At 49.2% G+C, this 19,034-nt stretch overlaps 2 protein-coding genes across 9 annotated transcripts in view; one reads left to right on the forward strand and one right to left on the reverse strand.

Moving 5' to 3' along the window:
- The window catches only part of STOML2 (stomatin like 2), a 253,111-nt gene that overhangs the window by 89,634 nt on the left and 144,443 nt on the right, over positions 1-19,034 (forward strand). The gene's annotated exons all lie outside the window — the stretch shown is intronic.
- Positions 1-19,034, reverse strand: part of UNC13B (unc-13 homolog B) — a 154,442-nt gene that overhangs the window by 59,479 nt on the left and 75,929 nt on the right. For 7 of the 8 annotated variants that reach the window (XM_053408507.1, XM_053408506.1, XM_053408501.1 and 4 more), the window contains 2 exons: positions 4,397-4,443; positions 339-417 (listed from right to left, as the gene is read on the reverse strand). In XM_053408507.1, the coding sequence (XP_053264482.1) occupies positions 339-417; positions 4,397-4,443 (126 nt within the window). Of the gene's footprint in view, positions 1-338; positions 418-4,396; positions 4,444-6,870; positions 6,894-11,408; positions 12,332-19,034 lie in introns of those variants that run through there. The other variant, XM_053408508.1, reaches the window with a different exon arrangement.

Here is a 19,034-nt window from a genome sequence, read left to right on the forward strand (position 1 = left end):
TCCACACAGCAGAGAGAGGCAAACGCGACACTAACACATTTGTTTCAGAGTCTACAAAACAGAGGAAACGCTTGGGAAAAGTTTTGTCTCTTCCCTGCCTTCCTCGCTTTTAGTTTAGCTGGACTGAGGGCAGGAGGCGGCCATGCAGAGGCCTCTGGAGAAAACTTGCTCCATCAAGAAGCTGCAGCTTTTCAAATGAGAGTTTGCCAGGAATCCACATTATCCAGGTCTAACTCATCATAAGAGCCTTGTTCCTATAACATTTCTGCACTTGAAGGAAAAGCAGTAAATACCACTTCCATTATATTCATGGAGGGGAGATGGGGGGCAAGTCTCACCAGGTCACTGACAAGTGGGGTGGGCTTCTTCTTGCGCAGGTCAGGCATGCTGTCGATGCCATAGAGACCCCCGGCTGGCCTAGAAAGCAAAGGGGGAAATGCATGAGGGCAAGCAGTGATGGCAAGCCACGAGTTATCATCTGTCAGCCAGGTGCTCTTGAAGGACCCACGCGAGGTCTCCTGCAGACTTAAGAATCACGCGGGCAATACAGAATCTTGCCTTGGCCTGGAGAAACCAACACCTAAAAACACATCAGTTCAACAAGGCAAGCAATGCTCCACGCTACAAGGAATAACCTTGACGTGACTGGATGCCGAGCGGCTTTTGTGCGGCTTTAAGTCTGTGAATTATTCCCGTCAGTTCAGGTTACACAGCACAGGCGCCCCTGACAGTTTTGAAATCAAGGGCGCCTTGCTCAAATCCATCCCATGTACAAATTAAATCAGGTTTTGTTCTCTTCTTTCCTCCAAAGAGGCATGGCAAGCAGCAATGGGGAAGGTGTCAGAATTCATCAGGCCATCATGGCAGCACACTCTTTGAACTCCAAAGAGCCACAACAGGAAAGCTCTTCAGACGCCTGTAATCTACATTTTAAAAGAGAAAAGCATCTGCTCATCAGGAGAGCCAGCGAGGAGGAGGAAGCCCTTCCCATCTCAGACCCCTCTCTCGGATGGGGGAGAAGATTACCTGTGGATTTGGGATGAGAGCCTTAGACAGGTTTGGGCTTCAAAATGATCTGATTCTAACCTGTGGCCCTCCAAATGCTGTTGGGCTACAGTTTCCATCACCTCTGCCCATTGGGGCAGGAGCAGGAGAGCAGAAGAGTCTGGCTGCCCTACAGGCCCAATGCCTGCCTCCTTTCCCTCGGGGGCAAACTGATTTGGACCTCATCAGGGAATAGGCAGAGCTCGCATTTTGTGGCCCAATCAGTATATAGAAGCACATGCACTACTTTAATGGCATTTGCCTAGTTTGGACATATTCCTTTCGGACTCCTCACAGCCCCGTTTCCTTCTTTCCTCCCTGAGCTATACATGGCATCACCACCCCATGCAGATCACTTAGGAGCACGTTAAAAAGGCCCAATTCCGTCACACACCACCCTTCGGCAGTGAGGCAGGCAGGAATTCTGGCAGGCAAGGGAAAAATGCAACCATTTCACTGCTCTGGAATCCATCTCGGCCGCCTCCCTGTTGCGCTGCAGGTGAACAATAACACGGAGTGAAGCTGTCAGCGAAACTTTAAATATTGCTGTACTAAGTTACATATATTTCACATTGAATAACTCTGGGGAGTGTGTTATCTGCACTGTGCTGGAAGTCTATTGCCCTCAGGAGAACGCTTGTCAGCTTTGATAATACCTTGTCATGCTGATGCGCACAGACGCTTGGAAAAACGTGAGCGGCAAAGTTAGAGACGAGCGGATGGGGATAATTGGCTTGTGCGCAACAAGCACACGGCTAATTATCTCTGCAAAGGCAGCAAGGAAAAGGAACCTCAGACCCAAGCCAGGAAGCCTTCACCCAGAAGGGAGACAGGATTCGGGGCACAATACTGCCCCCCACTCAGCACAGCCCATTTCCCCTGGATCCAGACACCCCCCCTAGGCTTCCTTCCTCGTCTCCCCTCAAGCTGGACGTCCTCCAGTCTCCCTGACCCCAGCTCCTCTTTCCCTCTCCAGCCGCCCTGCCTTGCTCCTGCCCTCCTGCCCTTTGCTTCCATTTCCATTTGCTCAAGAGTTTTTACAGAAGGGGGGGGGGGTAGAGAAGGAGGCCATGGCAAAGCTTATGGGGTTCTGCAGAGGGACAATGGAAGAGAGAAGTGGCCAGGCTAGTGGCCTTTGGGATCATGTGTCCACACCCCAAAGGCTCCATTTCTGTTATCTATGATGGCAACAGGTTAAGCAGAAAGCCAGAGACGGTGCCTTGGGGAGCCAGCTCACACTAGCAAGTTAGTGCAAGTGGCCCCAGGAAGAAAAGCTTGGTCTCTTGCCAAGGACAGGAGGTGGTGGCGGCTCAAGCAAGCATGGAGCCTCAGCTTCAACTCTCTGTCTGACACCTTCCCTGCAGCCTCTTCTCCAAGGCACCATAATAATATAATAATAATAATTTATTATTTATACCCTGCCCAACTAGCTGGGCTTCCCCAGCCACTCTGGGCGGCTTCCAACAAAATATTCAAATACCGTAATACATCAAACATTAAAAGCTTCCCTAAAGAGGGCTGCCTTCAGATGTCTTCTAAAAGTCTGGAAGTTGTTGTTCTCTTTGACATGTGGTGGAAGGGCATTCCATGACCCTCAATGACACTGCCCCCTGCAAGGCACACTTTTGGCCAGGATAACTGCCCAGCCACTGCCCAGGGCTGGCTGATGCTTCCGTTCAGCAAGGGGGGGGTGATGGGCTTTTGAGTTTTCCCCAGTTACAGCTGGCATAGCTGGAGTGAAGCATGCTGGAGTACATCTGCCCCTCTTTCAAGGCAGCTGAGTGTGTGCAATTCACAAGCAGCTCATGTGAGGAGGCGCTTCGCACACTTGAAGAAACAAAAACAGTTCCCTTGCCGCCTCTGGGGTGATGGCCCACAAACCTCCCAGCACAGGGGGAGTTGCTAAGCAGCGCGGCACATCTGCGGGTGTGGCAGGAGGAGACGAAAGAAAGAAGCCAGCTCAGGAAAGAGGCTCATTGAAATTAAAGCCTCCCCTCGTTTAATTTCATGTTTGATTAGTTTTGCCTAATTCATTGTTTGGAAACCTGATTTATATGCAGGGAGAGAGGCAAGTCAGTCTCAGGCAGACGTTTCGGGGTGGAGCCTCCAGTGCCCCCTGCTCAGTCCCGCCGGCTGCAACAGCACACCAGCCCTCGGAGGGAGCAGAATTCAAATATTACAGATCAAAGCCATATGGCTCTCATCAAACACATGAACACATTTAAAATCAAACAGCATGTAAAATGGTGCCTTCCCGTCTTTCTCCTGGCAAGCCTTCAGTTCCTAATGGGGGAAGGCGCAAGAGCAGGTGCAGAGACACCCAGGAGGAGCAGGAGGAGGAGGGAGATCACACCAACTTCACCGGCTGCCCTCTAAAGGTCCTTTGCAGGGCAGGCGAGAAGCTCCAGGCCAGCCCCTCAAGAGAGAAGCTGAGGGGGCTGCAGCCGAAAGAGGCACAAGTAGGGCTCACCACCGTCCCTGCCCTGGCCTGCCCTCCAACTCCAAGGGAAGCAGAAACGGGGTGTGCCAATTCATACCTGCCCACGTTTCCCAATGCAGCCACAACCTCGACAAGTGGCTGTGTGCGCAGGAACCTTATTTTGCCACATTTCCTTCACGGAAGCGATAATCCATATGAGCCGTCTATGGTGGGCGAAGCCCTCTCTTGCCTCTCGCCATGCGCTGGGAGGAAAGGAGTCTTCTGTAACCCAGTGGCTCAAGGAAGAGGCTGTCCTCTTGGCACAAAGGGGGGCAGATGAGAAAGGACTTTCTCACGCAGTGCACAGGTCTCTCTTGGGGTACTTCTCAAAGGAACGGCCTCTATGCAGCCTGAGAGAAGCAAAGGGGACCAGGCTCCCACCACTACTGCTGGGAACCTCAAGGAATTTTTTGGGTGGGGGGTTCAGCTGCGTGGCTCAGGGAGCAACCTGCAGGCCTGCCGCACTGCTCAGGGGACTCAGCTACATAGGTAGGACATGGTGGGCTTGGGCTGGGTTTGATGCTTCGAAGGGCTGCAAGCAGGGGGGGCGTGAGGCTCAGAGAGGGGCTTGGCGGCAGGGAGCTCTGGGAGCAGGACCAGACGGGGGGAGAACCAGCCAGAGAGGTGGGGGGGTGCAGCGGAGTTAAGAGTTGGGGGGGGGGACTAAAGTTTGATCAGAGGAGGCCCCCTGAAATGAAGGGATCTAACTTAGTGTCTGCCTCCCTCCCTGAGTAATTGAAGCTCATGCACTAACACAGAGACTCTGAGAGGCTTGTGTGCCATTACTACTTATTAAATTACTATACTGCCCTTCATCCGAGGATCATAGGGCAATTTGCAATATAAAAACAGAAGTTGTCAAAGGCCACTTACCCTCCTTTGAACCACGGTGACTTGGACGGATCGCCATCATCCAGACCCTTAAATGTTTTTTAAAGAGAGAGAGAAGGAGAGAGAGAGAAGAATTAATTGTGCTGAGCAAAGTTCAAGCCAGCTGCAGAGTTCAAAATCAGGGAGGACGTTTCATGCACGAAAATGCACACAAAGCGCTTCATGTTCATTAGCACCTCAGAGGACGGCAGGGAGGCTGTGCTGCCCAGTGGTGTGGACACGGCAGCACACACAGGAGAGGGGCCAAAAGAGCCTGTTCAGTGCAATGTGCTTTTGAGGGGGAATCAACCCACAAACATTTCTTTAAAAAAAACAAAACCCCAAGAGTTTGGCAAGAGCAGATCCTACGAGTTTGATTTGAATCTGTGAAGTCCTAATGTTGCTGAGAACATTTCCAAAATACTTATTCATTGAGAGCACACAAACAAACAGAACAAACGGACGTAAGGCTACGGACACTGGAATTGAGTCACGCATCTGCCTTCCCTTCGGCCCCTCTGAAACCAGGGGAAAGTGCCTGGTCTCACACTGCTTTTCAATCCCTAAGCCAGGAAACAGCCGGGGAGGGCACTTCTGTGAGGTGCCAGAGGAGCCTGCCAGCTGTTCCTGGCACCTGCACCACCAAGGAGCTGCAGCAGCAGCAGCAACAACCATTTAGTAGCAGCCTGTTTCCTGGAAGAACAAATACATGCTAGACAAATTCCTGAAAAGCAGCCATCCTTGCCTAGAGAGCACACGGGAACAAAAGGCTCATGCAGGCAGCAGCATCCAGTTCCCCAGCCTGAAGAGAGCACAAGAGAGAGGGCTCTGCCACCTCCATGGCTGGCTTCCAAGGCTCTCGACACGAGCAGCCCCACAGTCTGTGCAGGAAGCTGCCAACAGGATGAGCCCCAGAATGAGCACTGAGAGGAGGCAGGCTACTTCAATAGGAAGCCACTTATTCTAAGGTCCACAGCACTGTTGGAACCAGAGCAGCCAAGCAGTGGAACAGAAGCAGGCAAACAGTGAAAGGTGAAAGGAGGAGCCCCTTTTGGTCAATTGCTACCTTGTTCTTGGCCCCCTCAGTAGCCAACTGCCAAGTTTCTGCTAACTGCGCCAAGGAAGGCAACTGGCCCTTTGAATGAGGAGTTGGAGGGCAATTTCCACCCAGACCCCTCCCTGGGAATCCGTGGCTGCCCAGGACTACCTCTCAGAGGAATTCCTATAAGAGCAAAGGTGGAGGAATCAACAGGAAAGCTGCCTGCGCTGAGCAAGTCACAGATCAATCATGTGGCATTCAAGAAATCCACTCATGTGAAGGCACGGCGCCAGTGCTAGCAGAGATGACGTGGCCACTTTGACTCACTCCTGTGACACACGAGAAGGGCAGCAGAAGTGCTGGCTCACTCCTGTCGTGCTTCTGAACTAGCTGCAGGCATCTGCAAGAACAGGATGGTGGCCCAGACAGACCTCGGGTCTGATCCAGCTGCAGGTCTCCTCTGAGGTGCCTGGGCTTAAGTCTGCTGGCTTTGTGCAAGGATGCAGTCAGATTAAAGTGACAGAACATGTATTTGGAGTCCAGATCGGCAGTCGAATGAAGCAAGCCCACTTGGGGAAGCACTATTTAGACAAACATAAGCAAAGGCCTCTGGATGCACAGCCTTCTCACCCTGGAAACTGTGCATGGAGACTATCAAATCTTAAACCAAAATGTCAAATGCATGATCTCGCTAAGAAACATGTAGACAAACCTCAATTAGAAACCTGCTTTGCTTTTTACAGAACGTTGCTCTTGGGCTTCATCCCTCTGGTGTCTGACTTCTGAATAAAATGGCTAGAAATGGACAATGAGTCTTTTGAGTTCAAGGAAGCACAAGGATAAAGCCCTTGTTGCTTTCAGCCTGCAGACCCCTAAATACCATTTCTGCCCATCAGTTTGCACAGTTTGCACAATTGCAAAACAATTTTGCCCAGAAGCACCAGAAGAAATGGTGGCTCTGCCAATCCTTAGAATTAGAAGTAAGTCTTCTGCCAAAGTGACAAACACAAAATAATATTTATATTTTAAGTACTGCTGCCCAAGAGGTAAGAGTTGAGCCTCTGTGACCCACAGATACACACACACACTCAGGTAACCTTCCCACGGCACACAGTACATTTATCCTCTGCTGGGACTGGGAAGGAACTGCGTGCGCACAGCAGACATGGATTTGCAACATCAACAAGGTGTTAAGTAGGAATGTTTTCTTACTTTATAAAAGCTACCTGCACTGAACAGACTCCTCTCAGTTCATACACAAGATCAGGAATTCCTCCCAAGACTGTCGCATGCTGAACTTGCCAAGAGACTTGGCGGGGGGGGGGATACTTCAGGGGTCAGCCAAACAGCCAAGTGACAATTCAACAGGGCATGCACAAATAACACACTGGAGTGTCAAAAGTAGGAGACACACTGGTTAGAATGAACAGTATATAACCTGAAGTTCTCCTCTACTTCCTTCTGCAAAGGAGAAAGGGGTGGGGGGAACACAAAGGAGAGGAAAGGAGAGTCACACAGTTAACATGGAAAAATTATGCTGTTGACCAAGTTTGGAAAATGAAGCAAAGCAGTGCAGAGATGTAAGATTTCTGTATCACCCCCAAAATCCCTAGTAGGAAAGGTCCATTTAGCTTGAAAAACATAGGCTCAACTTTGTACACTGAAGGTGCTGGAAGGTTGGGGTGGTTATGTTTTTAAAATTAATTTCTGTTGCAGTTTCAATGAAACACTCAGATTTCATTTTCTTCTTAGCATCAACAACATATTGTGGGCACAGAATCTTAATTACAAGTAAACCTTTTAATTAGCATAGCATAGTCACACCTGCCTCGAAATCCACAACAGTACCAGGAACCTAAAAAAATCTTGACTCACTTAAGAAGTCATGTCCCCTCTCCTTAATGATGACCCACAAAGCTCCAGGGATCCTGAGAGTGGGCTGGCTCCCACAGCCTCCTGAGAGGATGTCTTTGAGCCTGGGGCAAAAGCGTCCAGGGAAGCTGTGGTGACACAACATTCAGATAACTTTTTGTTCCATAAGGAAGGGAAAAGCCAAATGCTTCTGTTACAAAACTGCAGCACTGTCCCAGAAGCTAATACTTTTAACGAAGAAGGTTGGATAAAACACCACACACTGATTTATCACGTCTAAATAACAATTCCATCAAATGCTATTGAAGACTTCTCTAAACATTTTTTTAAAAAAGAAAATATGCTGTGAGGTCTTGTCCCTCAGGACAAGCAAGCTAGCAGGGAAATGGATATACAGCTTTTTAGCAAACCCTTCAATTCAAAACACTCCACCTTGTGTATAAAAAAATGTTATGAAGGTTATTAGTGGTTCTTGGAACATTTGTTACACCAAGCAGTCCAATGAAAGGCCAATGAGTGGCACAGGCAGGGGGGGTCTTTCTCTGTCTCCCTCCCTCCCCACTTGACGCACTCTTAAGGCTCAGGCAGACTTCCTCTTGCACTGCGTTTCTGGGCTCAGGTCTGCACTTTAAAGCTCCATGTCTGAGCAGTTTCGTTTTCTCTTCCCTGCTGCTTTCACAGGTAGAGCCCACGTTTTACCACTGAATGAAGCAAACCACAATTGGGTTCCCCGCAGATTGCTATTTGCTCCGATTCAGCAGTAAAATGCGGGTTTTTACCAGGGAGGCGCCAGGACAAAACAAACAAAATGCTTGGACATGGAGTTTAAAGCATGGACCTTTGCCTGGAAAGTGTGGTGCAAAATGAAGTCTGGATGAGTGTTACCGGCAGCTCAGTAGGCAAAGCCCTCAATTCAGCACCTTGGACAGCACCATCTCAGCGTCTCACAGCTACTCAGCTTCCCTCCCCAAAAACCTGATATAGATCAAAGGGCCCAGGAAGGCCAAATCCAGGGGGGCATGTTCAATCTGATTTAATTTGAGATTAGACCATAAATTGAGTGTACATGCATCATGCGGTAGAATATGGCTTTTTACTTTTAAGAAAGTTGCATGGATAGTAATTTTAATCCATAATGGTGACTGCTGGCCAAAAAAAGGGAGGGGGGAGCCAGAGTGGCAGTTATTGTCCAAAAAGTAGATGACCCTTGGCTTTCAAAAAGTGAAATAAAATTGGTAAGGGGGTTAGGATTATGCCTAGAGAGAGAGCCCCATGCCAGAAGAATCTAATTTTCAAACAAAGAGCTGACATACCAGAAACACAGCCAACCATTACCTCAGAAGTTCATCTGAAACTGTCCCAAGGAAAATACCTGACAGGGTATGCTCTGACTCAAGCTTCTTTATTACAACAAAAGCACATTTTCTTAGTAAATGTCATCTAGTTTTTCTTGGGCATAAAAGAGCAAAGAAATAATTGGGGACCTAGGAGTCTGAAACATCAGGCCCACCTTTGCCCCATTCTCTCTCGCTCTCGCTCTCTCCTGTTTCAAATTCTAAATCTCCCATTCCCTAACGAAAACATGCACAAAAGGAACACACATGAGCAGTGATTTAACAGGTGGAGGAGAAATAAATCCTTCTCCCATCTGTTTTCGAAAGAGAACTGAAGCATTACTTGATAAATCTAGCACAAAATTGCTGGCAGATTTTAGCAACTGTTCCCATTTCAATTTTGGTAAATATTTGTTGTCAAATCAAAAGAACAAGAAATTAGGAAAATGAATAGTTTGTCACAAGCTCCCCAATGGCACCACAATGTCAGCCACTTATTTCAAAGGTCTTCCATTGTTGTTCTTAATTGTTACCTGAACACAAAAGGCTAATGTGGTTGGCAGTCAGAAACTGCCTCTACTTAGAAACCAGCTATTCTGAGTAAGATCAAGGTTTCTTATGAAGGAAGATGGCAAATGCTCCAAACTTTTGCCATCCCTCAGCAGAAACAACTTCTCTGCCTCCAACCCTAATAAGCTGATTTTATAAAGACCTAGAATAAATTTTCTAGGCCACAGGATGGATGGCTAGGGCATATTAATTTACTAGAATTATCATTATCTGGGACCATTTTGTGGCAGGATCCTTGCCTCATAAAAACCACTATTTCCATAGTAATATTGAGCTCATTACAGCCTCAAACCTTCTGCACTATCCATAACTCTGCTAGAGAATTTTACGACCCATGATTTATGAAAATCATTTAAAGTGTTGAAAGTGCCGTGCTGCTTTCCTTTAGTCCTGCAGAGGAGGAAATCCCCCACAACCCTGTTTTAGAACGGCAGAAATCAAATGGCAAGAGGTTTCAGCCTGCCCAGAGTGGGAATTGCAGTCAATCACAGCTCCTGCAAGTTTCCCACGTCTTCCTTGCATGCATCTCGCCTTCAAGCATCAAAGAAAAGTGTGCATCAGGGAAGTGGTTGTTCCCTAATGTGTAGAGCAGCCTTCAGTCTGTGAGTGAGCAAGGATGAGAGTCCAGCTCTCCCAAGCCCAACACTTGTTCAACTTGATGCTCTTCCTTCTGAAGCACAGCTACGACACAACACGTTAAAAGTATTTGGAAAACTGCTTTAAGCAGGGAAAGATGAAGTATTGGGGGAAGACATGAGGCTTCTCTTGGAAAGCGGGAGTTGCTGTCATCCCACCATCAAGAGCCCTTTCATACACTGCAGAAGCACTGAGTGCCGTCCATGTGTGCATCTGGTATGCCCCATAAATGTGGGAGATGCACATGCAGAGTACACCACGTCTTGATGTTGCCGCTGTGGGAAGCCACTGTGGTTCTGGCCTGGGCGCATGGACTGCAGGGTTCTGAGAGAAGTCATTCTCCCACCCGGGGCAATGTGTCAAACTGTCCTAGGCATGATGTTCTGTCTTTGTATACTGCACACAGCAGAAGAAGGAGGGGAGAGAGAGCCTCATCTTTATCCTTGGAGACAGGTGCTGCTGCCAAGTGTGGTGGAGGGGGCTACCACTTGGGCGCAATTTCAGGAAACATGCATCACACATGAGAGTCTGGAATCAGGTGGGAAACTGAAAGCGCCTTTGCCACTATACCCAAGGGTCAACTGCAAAGGTGCAATTTCAAATATGTGCAAATCTTTTGCTTATTTTAGTGAGTGAGCAGGTGGTGCCCCCCCCCCGCCCCCAAGACATGGTCCTTTTGCAGCTCAGTAGTACATAAGGACCAAAGCAGCTCCCTGAATCTTACTGGGTGACGCTTCTGATGAATTTTGCTTCTGCTCTTCCCCTTTGCTCTCCTTCAAGTCTCCTTATTGCTACCTAAAGTCAAGCTCCACTGTTCTGAAGTTTGATTTTCACAAACCCTCAAAGGTAAAACATGAAGCCTAACCCAAATGGAATCTCAAGTGCCTACAATCGCTAGGAAGCAGCTCACATGGACCCCACAACTGATTACCATCTGAACAGTCCTCAATATAAACTCCACAGAAGAGGGCTCTTGATATAAGGCGCATGACAAACATAACAGAGGGTACAATCCACATGAATTCTGCACTCCAACAGAACACCTCTTATGTGGATTTCTCAAGGGGCATCATTACATGGAGGGAAACAAGTGTTCTAGCAGAGCTCTTCCTTGGGGGTGGTTATTTAAACATTTCAGGCGATTTCAGCTTCCCTGGCAAATTTATATGGGAAATGGCAACTGGCTCCTGGTTCAATATTTCCTGTGAAAGTAAAGAGACATGGAAAAGCTCATGCTTCCAAGTGGATGGTATTGGAAACACTTTCCCAACATGCTTTCAGTTTGCCAAGAAGCAGATCTGAAGTCAATGTCTGCTTCCTTGGAGATAGAACATCACAAATCATTTGGCAGACCTCCAGAAACTGGGGTTTTGTGTTTGTTTTTTTTGCATTTGTTAAGGGTGCAGAGATAGGGCAGCCTTTGTATTTGGCTCTTATCATCTGCTATCTCTGACCAAACTTCAATAAACCATTTCTATTTAATCATTCTGCCTGCAGCTGCTAAACTTTCTGACAAAAAATGAGCAAGCATTTCACCAGCAAATCTCAAGAACTTTGGGAGTACCTGAATGAATCTCTTCAGCCGAGGAAGTCCAGCTTGCCTCCTGGGCCAGTTCCTTCAAGAGCCTCCGACGCATCTGCCTCTTTTCCCTCAGGACATTCTTGAAGTTGTTGATGCACTTGTTCAGGTAGATGGTCTCGGCACACACCTTCTCAAGGCTCATAGGTCGGCACCCGCCGGGCTGCACAGGTGCAGAACCCGGATCCTGCTGGGCCTCTCCAGAGGGGAAGGGCTGCTCCACACAGCTCTCAGAATCCGGTGGGGGCACCAGCTCGGGGACCGGAGCTTCATCAAGAGGCAATGAAGCACTGGGAAGAGTTCTCTGCATCAGGCCCACACTGTCACTGCTCACAGTCGTGTTAGCCTGGCTCTCAGAAGACTGACTAGGGGGAGTTTCAGCAAAGGTATCCAAGCTGCCATGCACACTTGGGCTACGGAGGGCAGGAGCTGGCTCACTGTTCATATGGAAGCTCTTTTCCCCTTCAAGGAGGACTTCTGGGTCCCCGGTCTCCAGTTTGTGGAACACCACTTGCAGCGCAGACCGGAAATGATTCAGTGCTTTGCCCAGTTTGTTAGTGTAAAACCTCATGTCCACGAGATCAATGCTGTCCCGAGAGTGCTCAAGGAAGTACTGGGAATTTTCTAGGACATCCCTGAAGACCTGATCAGTTGGGTCTTGCTCGTTCAGGTCAATCTGGATCATGTCTTTGAGCGTCTCACTGCTGTCAACCAATTTGCGCAGAGCGCCATCACAGCCGGGAGTGGTCATGGCCACCGGTGCCTCCTCCAGGAGACTGACTTGCTCAGGACTGAGAAACTCCAGCGTGGTGGCATCACAGTCCGTCTCGCTTTCCCCTGGAGTCAGCCCTCCTGCTTGGTCCTCTTCCACAGGAGAGGAGCTGCCCTTGGTGGCATTGTCAGCATCTGAGGCCCGTCCCCCTCCTCCCTTGCCCAAGTACTCCGGGGATGGCAAGGAATCCCTGCCTGTGTTCTCATGCCCAGGGCCTTCCAGCTTCTTGAGGGATGCATCAAGGACTCCAGCAGAAGAGCTGCTTTTGTGCAAAGTCTGCTCACTACTGCCCATTATTTGCACAACTCTCCCCACTTTTTCTTCAAGTTCACCAATTAAGTTGCTCTTCCTAGGTAGGGTGGATTTTGGTTGAAAGTTAAGCCTCTCCCCTACGTGGCGGTGAACCTCTTGGCAGGTGTTTTCCTGCTGAGCCTGGCAAGAGTCCACTTGGAGTTGCCCATCTCCGTCCGTCCTGACCACTTCCCCACGAATGTGCAAGGAGCCCCAGTGGTTCCCACTCTGGCCTGGCAAGGGCAAGGTGCCCAGCTGTGCCCCAGGACCCACCTGGCTATTCTGCTGGCTTTGCTCACCACTGGCCACAATGGTAACTCCTGCACTTTGCAAAAGAATCGATTTCTGGAGAATGAAGTCTCGCTGCTCAGCGTTAGCAAGCTTTACAACAGCGGGTCGTGGGGCCAGCTGCTTGCCTGTTGCTGCACCAGATCTGTAAGCATCCTTGATGTACTTGCTACGCTGAATGCCATTGAAACAGTGGTACTCTGACAAGAAACGGTGGACTAGCTCCTTGGTGTTCTCCCCCTCCTGCTCTGGGATGCCATAAAAATACAACACTGGCTCTCTGATGGGCCCTCCCAGGAGGGGCTCCCTGACCTTGGCCTTTGGCAATGGGGAGTTTTTGCTGGTGGGGCCAGAGCTGCTCTGCAGGCCCTCAATCTCGCTCAGAACAGTGTCCACGCAGCTGGAGACTTCGTCCACAGAGCCTTTGATCAAGGTGAGGTGCTGCTGGAGCTCAGCAATCTCAGTCTGGATGCGACTTATCCCTTGGAGCTCTTTCACGATGTACTCAATGACATCGGCAGAGCGGTCTCTGGGCCCAGGGCTGCAGGGAGTGTAGGCAAGGGGCTTACTTGGAGGGCAGGGCCCTTCCCCTTCTCTTTCCCCAGCAACTCCCCTCCAGCCGGTGCCAAGGCTCAGGGCAGCGAGATCGGCTTGCCCCTTGGGGCTCTCCATTTGCTCCAGAAGGCTCTCTGCAGCCAGGCGGCCAGAGACGCCCCCTAAGTCACACTGGCTTGGAACTAACGCTCGTGGGGCTTCGATGTATCCATCCCAGTCCAGCCCACCTTTACTGGCCTCCCTGGTCCCAGGGCTCCTCCCCTGAGCAGCGGAAAAGTCACTGCTTGCAGATTTCCTATTGACGCCACAGACAAAGGCGTCCGTTTCTATTTCCACGAGGGAAAGCTGCTGGTGGTGATTCTGGCTCAGGGAGAGCTCGCTCGCCGGCCCTTGCAGAAGCTTCTTCATCTTCTCCTCCAGAAACAGCAGGGCCTTCTGCTTCTGAGAGGGCTGCCCAGTTAGGAGTTTCACAGCAGACGTTCTAAGCACAGAAGCAATGTCATCTTCTAGCCTTAGGGTGCCTCTGCCGGCGCACATCCTCAGTGGCCGTGTTGGCGCCCTCTCATCATGCCACAAAGCGGCAGAGGCCTGTGCCCCTCGCTGCCCGCCCAGCAAGGCTCTCTCGGCCAAGGATTAAGACTCATCAGAAGCTGCTGTCAAGAGAAGGGACAGAGACGCTGTGTATCGGAGTCAGTGGAGAAAAAAGCGATGCACACATTCACACACACACACACACACAAACTAGCTTGGGCCACATAATCGAACAAAATTGCACCCGTGCAGCAGGACAAATCTATTTTTGCAAGCATGCCAGTATAACCTGCTGTTCCATTTCAGCCTTCCAACTGAATGAAGGTCCTGGGGCCAAGTGGTGTGCAGGAAGGTCTCCCTGACTCTTGCAACAGGTAAAGGATGCCTTCACCTCCCCCCAAATTTGCTTTATGAGAATGGTTTCCTTTTCCACCATGGAGACTGGAATTATATCAAAATTGAAGTCTTAGTAGCAGAGCCCTCTCTATTTATCCCCCTCAAGTACAATATCCTGGCCTATCCATTACCTGCCTAAATGCTCCTTGGCATGCAGCCAGCAGCTCTGCCCTGCTCCCTAAGAGGCGCAGGCACAAGCCAGTTCCAGCTTCAAGGTACGTCTTTGTATGGGCACAGATCTGTCTGTGTGCAGCTATCATTTTCACAAGAAAAATGATGAAAGAACACACAGAAAAGGCCTTGCCCGCATACAGAAGCTTTCTTTTTATAGCTTTAAGGTCATCTGCTAATATCCTAAAATCAGTTAAGGGAAGGCTCAGCACAACCACTTAGTCCTTGTCCCTTAATGAAGATACAGGCAAGTGAACAGAACATTCTCCCCCTCCCCATGTTGAAGGTCAGATTGCAATCTCCTTGGCGGCAGGAATACACTTCTTTTTATGAATTTAACAAAATTTGTGTGCCACTTCACTGCACAAAAAAACTTAAGCGGTTTGGAAGAAGATAGGTGCCTCTTTCCTTGCTGTTACTCCAGTGGGCACTAGTGGCATGAGATGCGTATATAATGCAGAAGACATTTTTATTGGGCCACCTCCTCACAACTGTGAAATAGGCAAGGTTTCACAGCATTGAAACCTTGGACAATTACATAATTCTACACCAACTGCGACTGGCCTAGTGAGCAAGAAACTCAGCCAGTTTCTGTAACTATTATTTTGCATCGGTAAGAAAGATTTACCATAAATCTGGTGAGAGTTAACATTTGCAGTTGTTCCTTAAAAATAAATAGGGGTAAAATAGTGGGTGCTGAAGGGTCCTGGAGGAGGAGGAGGAGGAGGAGAGGAACAGGCACTCGAGGCAGAGCCAGGAAGTCCAGTTAAACCCAGTGACACCACTGAGACCGAGAAAGCTAAGATCCAGGACAAAGCAGGCATTCCCCCTGACCAGCTGAGGCTGGTCTTTGCTGGGAAGCAGCTGGAAGATGGCCGCACGCTCTCCAACTACAACATCCAGAAGGACCCTCCTCAAAAAGGGGTGCCCTCTGTTCCAGCAAGCACCCCAGCCTGGCTCAGCACAGCGGGGTCTGCCGACACTCAGCTCCATTCAGAAACTGCTGGAGCAGCGAAACAAAACCCGCTTTTCCATGCTCAGTATTCAGCATCCCAGAGCGGCATATTGTGTGAAGCACCGTCTCTTTCCCAGTTCTACTGAAAGCTGTCTGCTTTTCTGCTTACTTTTCTGACTACGGACTGGAAGGCTGGGGCGGAAATCTTAATAATTAAGAAGACAACTTTTTTCCAATGGAAAAAGCTTCAATTTTGTTTAAGAGAAAAAGCCGCCGGACTGTTTCGGACGAGTCTGCAGGATTGGCCTGCTACTTGTGCGTTCTCTTGAGGGCGAGCGGCATTGCCCTGCAAAATCTCGTTTCTTCTGAGGGCACATCAATGACAGTGCCACCGTTTCAGCCCACAGAGTAAGCAGCCATTCATTTCCAGTGTCAAAGAACACTAACTATCTCTAAGTGACTAAGCACATTGGAGCAGAGGGGGCAGGACTGGAGACGCAGGCATTGGAAAGAGGGGTCTGTACCAAAAGATGGCTGCCCCCCAGATGAAGTTTCACACCTCAGCCCAAGCACAGGAACAATCCCCTAAGAGGAGATGCACTGCTTTGGGAGTGGGGGCAGGAAGAGAGGCATTTATCGCTAGAAACCTTGTTTGAAGTTTGCTGGGCTTGCAACTTCCACTGAGACCGTTAAGGACCATAATGGGAAGGGGTGCAAAAAAAAAGCTTATCCCAGAAGCTCAGGCTGGATAAGCAGTTTATGAAAATATGCAATAAAAACATTCTAAGTTGTTAAAAGCACTAAGACCAGCCCCAGAAAGGAAATATTTTATTTTTTCATGTTTAAGCTTTGCAGTCAGCAGAGAAAGGACACTCCTTAGCCGTGGGGCACCCCACAAGAGCCCCCACCTACAAGCCCCTGCTATTCAAAGCTGGCCTGACAGGCAGAGGGCACCATCCAGCAGCCATGTTGTTCCTAATGAGCCGCAAGGGAGTCGGCAAGTAAAACCCCAAATTGCTGCCAAGGAGGTGGCAGAGACCTAGCAGGGAGCACAAGGGAAAACAAGGTGCAGCCCCTTTGGGTGCCATCACATGCTCTGTATCAGGGCGGCTAAATTGTGTGCAGGCTGAGAACCACATTGGCCCTCTGGGGGTAGCATATCAAAGGGGGAGGGGCAGAGCACATTGTGGGCATCTTTCAAAAGGGCACATGGGGGCAGGTCTTGGGGAGCTACAAAAAAACCCCACCTCTTGGCAGCATGGTATCACAGCAGGGAACCTATGGGAAGTAGTCAATAATAAAAAAATAAAAATGGGGGAAATTGGGGGGGGGGGTCCTATCTGGGGCACAAACTTCTGGGCATCATGGAATCACAACAAACCAATTACTCTTTTTTGAGTCTGGAATTCTATGACTCCCCAAGGATATTTGTGTTCCTGGAGAAGACAAAGGCTTGGAGAAGGAGAATCGTGGCCAACGCAACAAAGTTTGGGAACTGGCAGGTGGAGGAGGGGATTTATAGCTTTCAGCTCTCTGCCAGTCCAACAGTGGGTAGGGAGGGAACATGGAGGGCAGTGTCAGGATTTGACCTTAGGATTTCTTCTGGTCCTAAACTCATCTCAGCAGCAATCAAACTGGATCTTGTGGTTGCAGCATACAGCTGATCAGATACCCTGAGCAACCACCACAGCAACAAGGGAGAGAGAAGGGGAGTTTTTATAAAAGCACTCCAATCTCCAGCCCCACGCATGGGGGGCTGATGGATAGCAGCAGCACATCTAGGGTGAGACAAGGAAAGAGTCCCTCTCCTGCTGAGATCTTCCTCCAGTAGACTCTCAAAATAGCATTCAAGAAGGCTGCACATTGTGAACATGTGTATCTGCCTCTTACGGTGACTGAAACTATGGGGAAATAAAGAGCAAGTGAGACGATAGCTAGCTAGCCTTGCAATTCTGCTAACCAGCTTTCAGGTGATAAAGGATGCTCCTTTGGTATTAAGGGCCCAGAAAAACTCATTTGAAGATAAGCTGATCCAGTCAAAGATACTGTTGCCTTGCAATAATGCAGCCATTAAGATGCTGAAATAGCTAACTGTAGCTCCTGGGAAAGCCAATCAAGTTGGAAACATTGATCAAGAAGAGTTAAACAGCAAGACACTCCTTGTCTCCTAATGCTAAGGATCACCCAAGTAAACTGATTGGAAGCACAACACAGAACTCACACACAAAATTCACCACCGCAAGGCACCATGTGGCGAAATGGCTGGGGAAGCTTTTTTCAAGGCTGACACAAATCTGTCTGATAGACACGGGCAAAGCTATTAGCCATGGAAGATGGGCTAGTGTAGGTTTTCCATCTGTCTTTGGTAGCCGTCTCGCTCTGGAGAACCTGAGCAACCTCAGCAACAAGGCCTCCGGGCTCCTCCCTCTTGCCAGTCTTGTAAGCCTGGACAGCAATGGGCTGGGTGGGCCTGGGCCTAATCCTGCAAGGCAAACCTGGCCGCCTTGCTTTGGGTTAGGCTTGCAAGGCTACAGCAGAAGCCGGAGAATGAAAACTCACAGCTGAGTGCCAAAGGAAAGGTTGCTATGGCAGCCCTTCTCGACATGCGGCAATTCTGACACTTGCTGGGAATTCTTACACGGCACCTTTTATGGCCAACGGAGGACTACGCCTGCTTCAAACGAGGCCTGGCCAACGTGCCGGCATGATGCTGCTTTCTTGGCTCCATCATCCCTGGAGGCTGGCAAGCAAAGATTGCAATTGCAATTTGATGACACTTCAGGACGACAGTTTCTGTCCTCGTCGCTTGCTTCCCAAACTGTTTATTTTCTAAAGCCTGATCTGCCAATAAGCAAGCTGCTAATCTCAGCGAGAGCTGAAGCAGGCACTACGCGGCTGGATGAATCACGTTTCGGAAGGTAGAGAGCCGAATGAGAACGCTTATCAAAGGGAAAATATTCTAAACTCCAGCCAGAGCAAGCACATGCGCTAGCAAGTCGCTCACCAAGCTCAGAAGGGAATTGAGACTCAGATCAAAATGTTTATAGAAGAAAACGGGAAGCAAAGAGAAGGATGCAAAATAAACAGATGTGGAGAAGATACAGCTGCCGGAGATGCTACAGCTGCTGATCAGGGCAGACAAGGCTGAGCTCAATGGGCCTGACTCCTAGGTTTCTACATCCATCTCTCTTGTTGCCAATCGCACCAAGATTCATGGGAGCCATTGCAGAGGCTCAGACTGGCACAGCCTCTTGTGCCAAGGAATGCATTTGGGAATGTAAAGGGACTCAGGCATCCCAAAACAAGCTACAGGTCCCATGACATCCTAGTTACATGGCAGTCAGAGGGACACATGTGGCAGAAAGCAACAAAGCTTTCTGGGGATGAATGACAAGAACAGAACACAAACTGATTGGTACAAAAAGCCGGTGATAGAACTTGTCAAGTCACTCAGCCTTGAGTAACCAGTGCTGATTGCTGAAAGGCTCTGTCATCCTAACCGCTTCCTCCTACGGAAGGGAGAGAAGCCACCTTGAAAGACCTTCCCATTCTCCTCCTTGCTAAGAAAGCTTATCATTAATGCCTCATCAAGATAAGCTCTATGAACAAAACTGAGGCACCCATTAAATTTAGTTAACGTTAGAAGCATTTC

Source organism: Podarcis raffonei, chromosome 11 (genome assembly GCF_027172205.1).
Source record: "Podarcis raffonei isolate rPodRaf1 chromosome 11, rPodRaf1.pri, whole genome shotgun sequence".
Taxonomy (NCBI): Eukaryota; Metazoa; Chordata; class Lepidosauria; order Squamata; family Lacertidae; genus Podarcis; species Podarcis raffonei.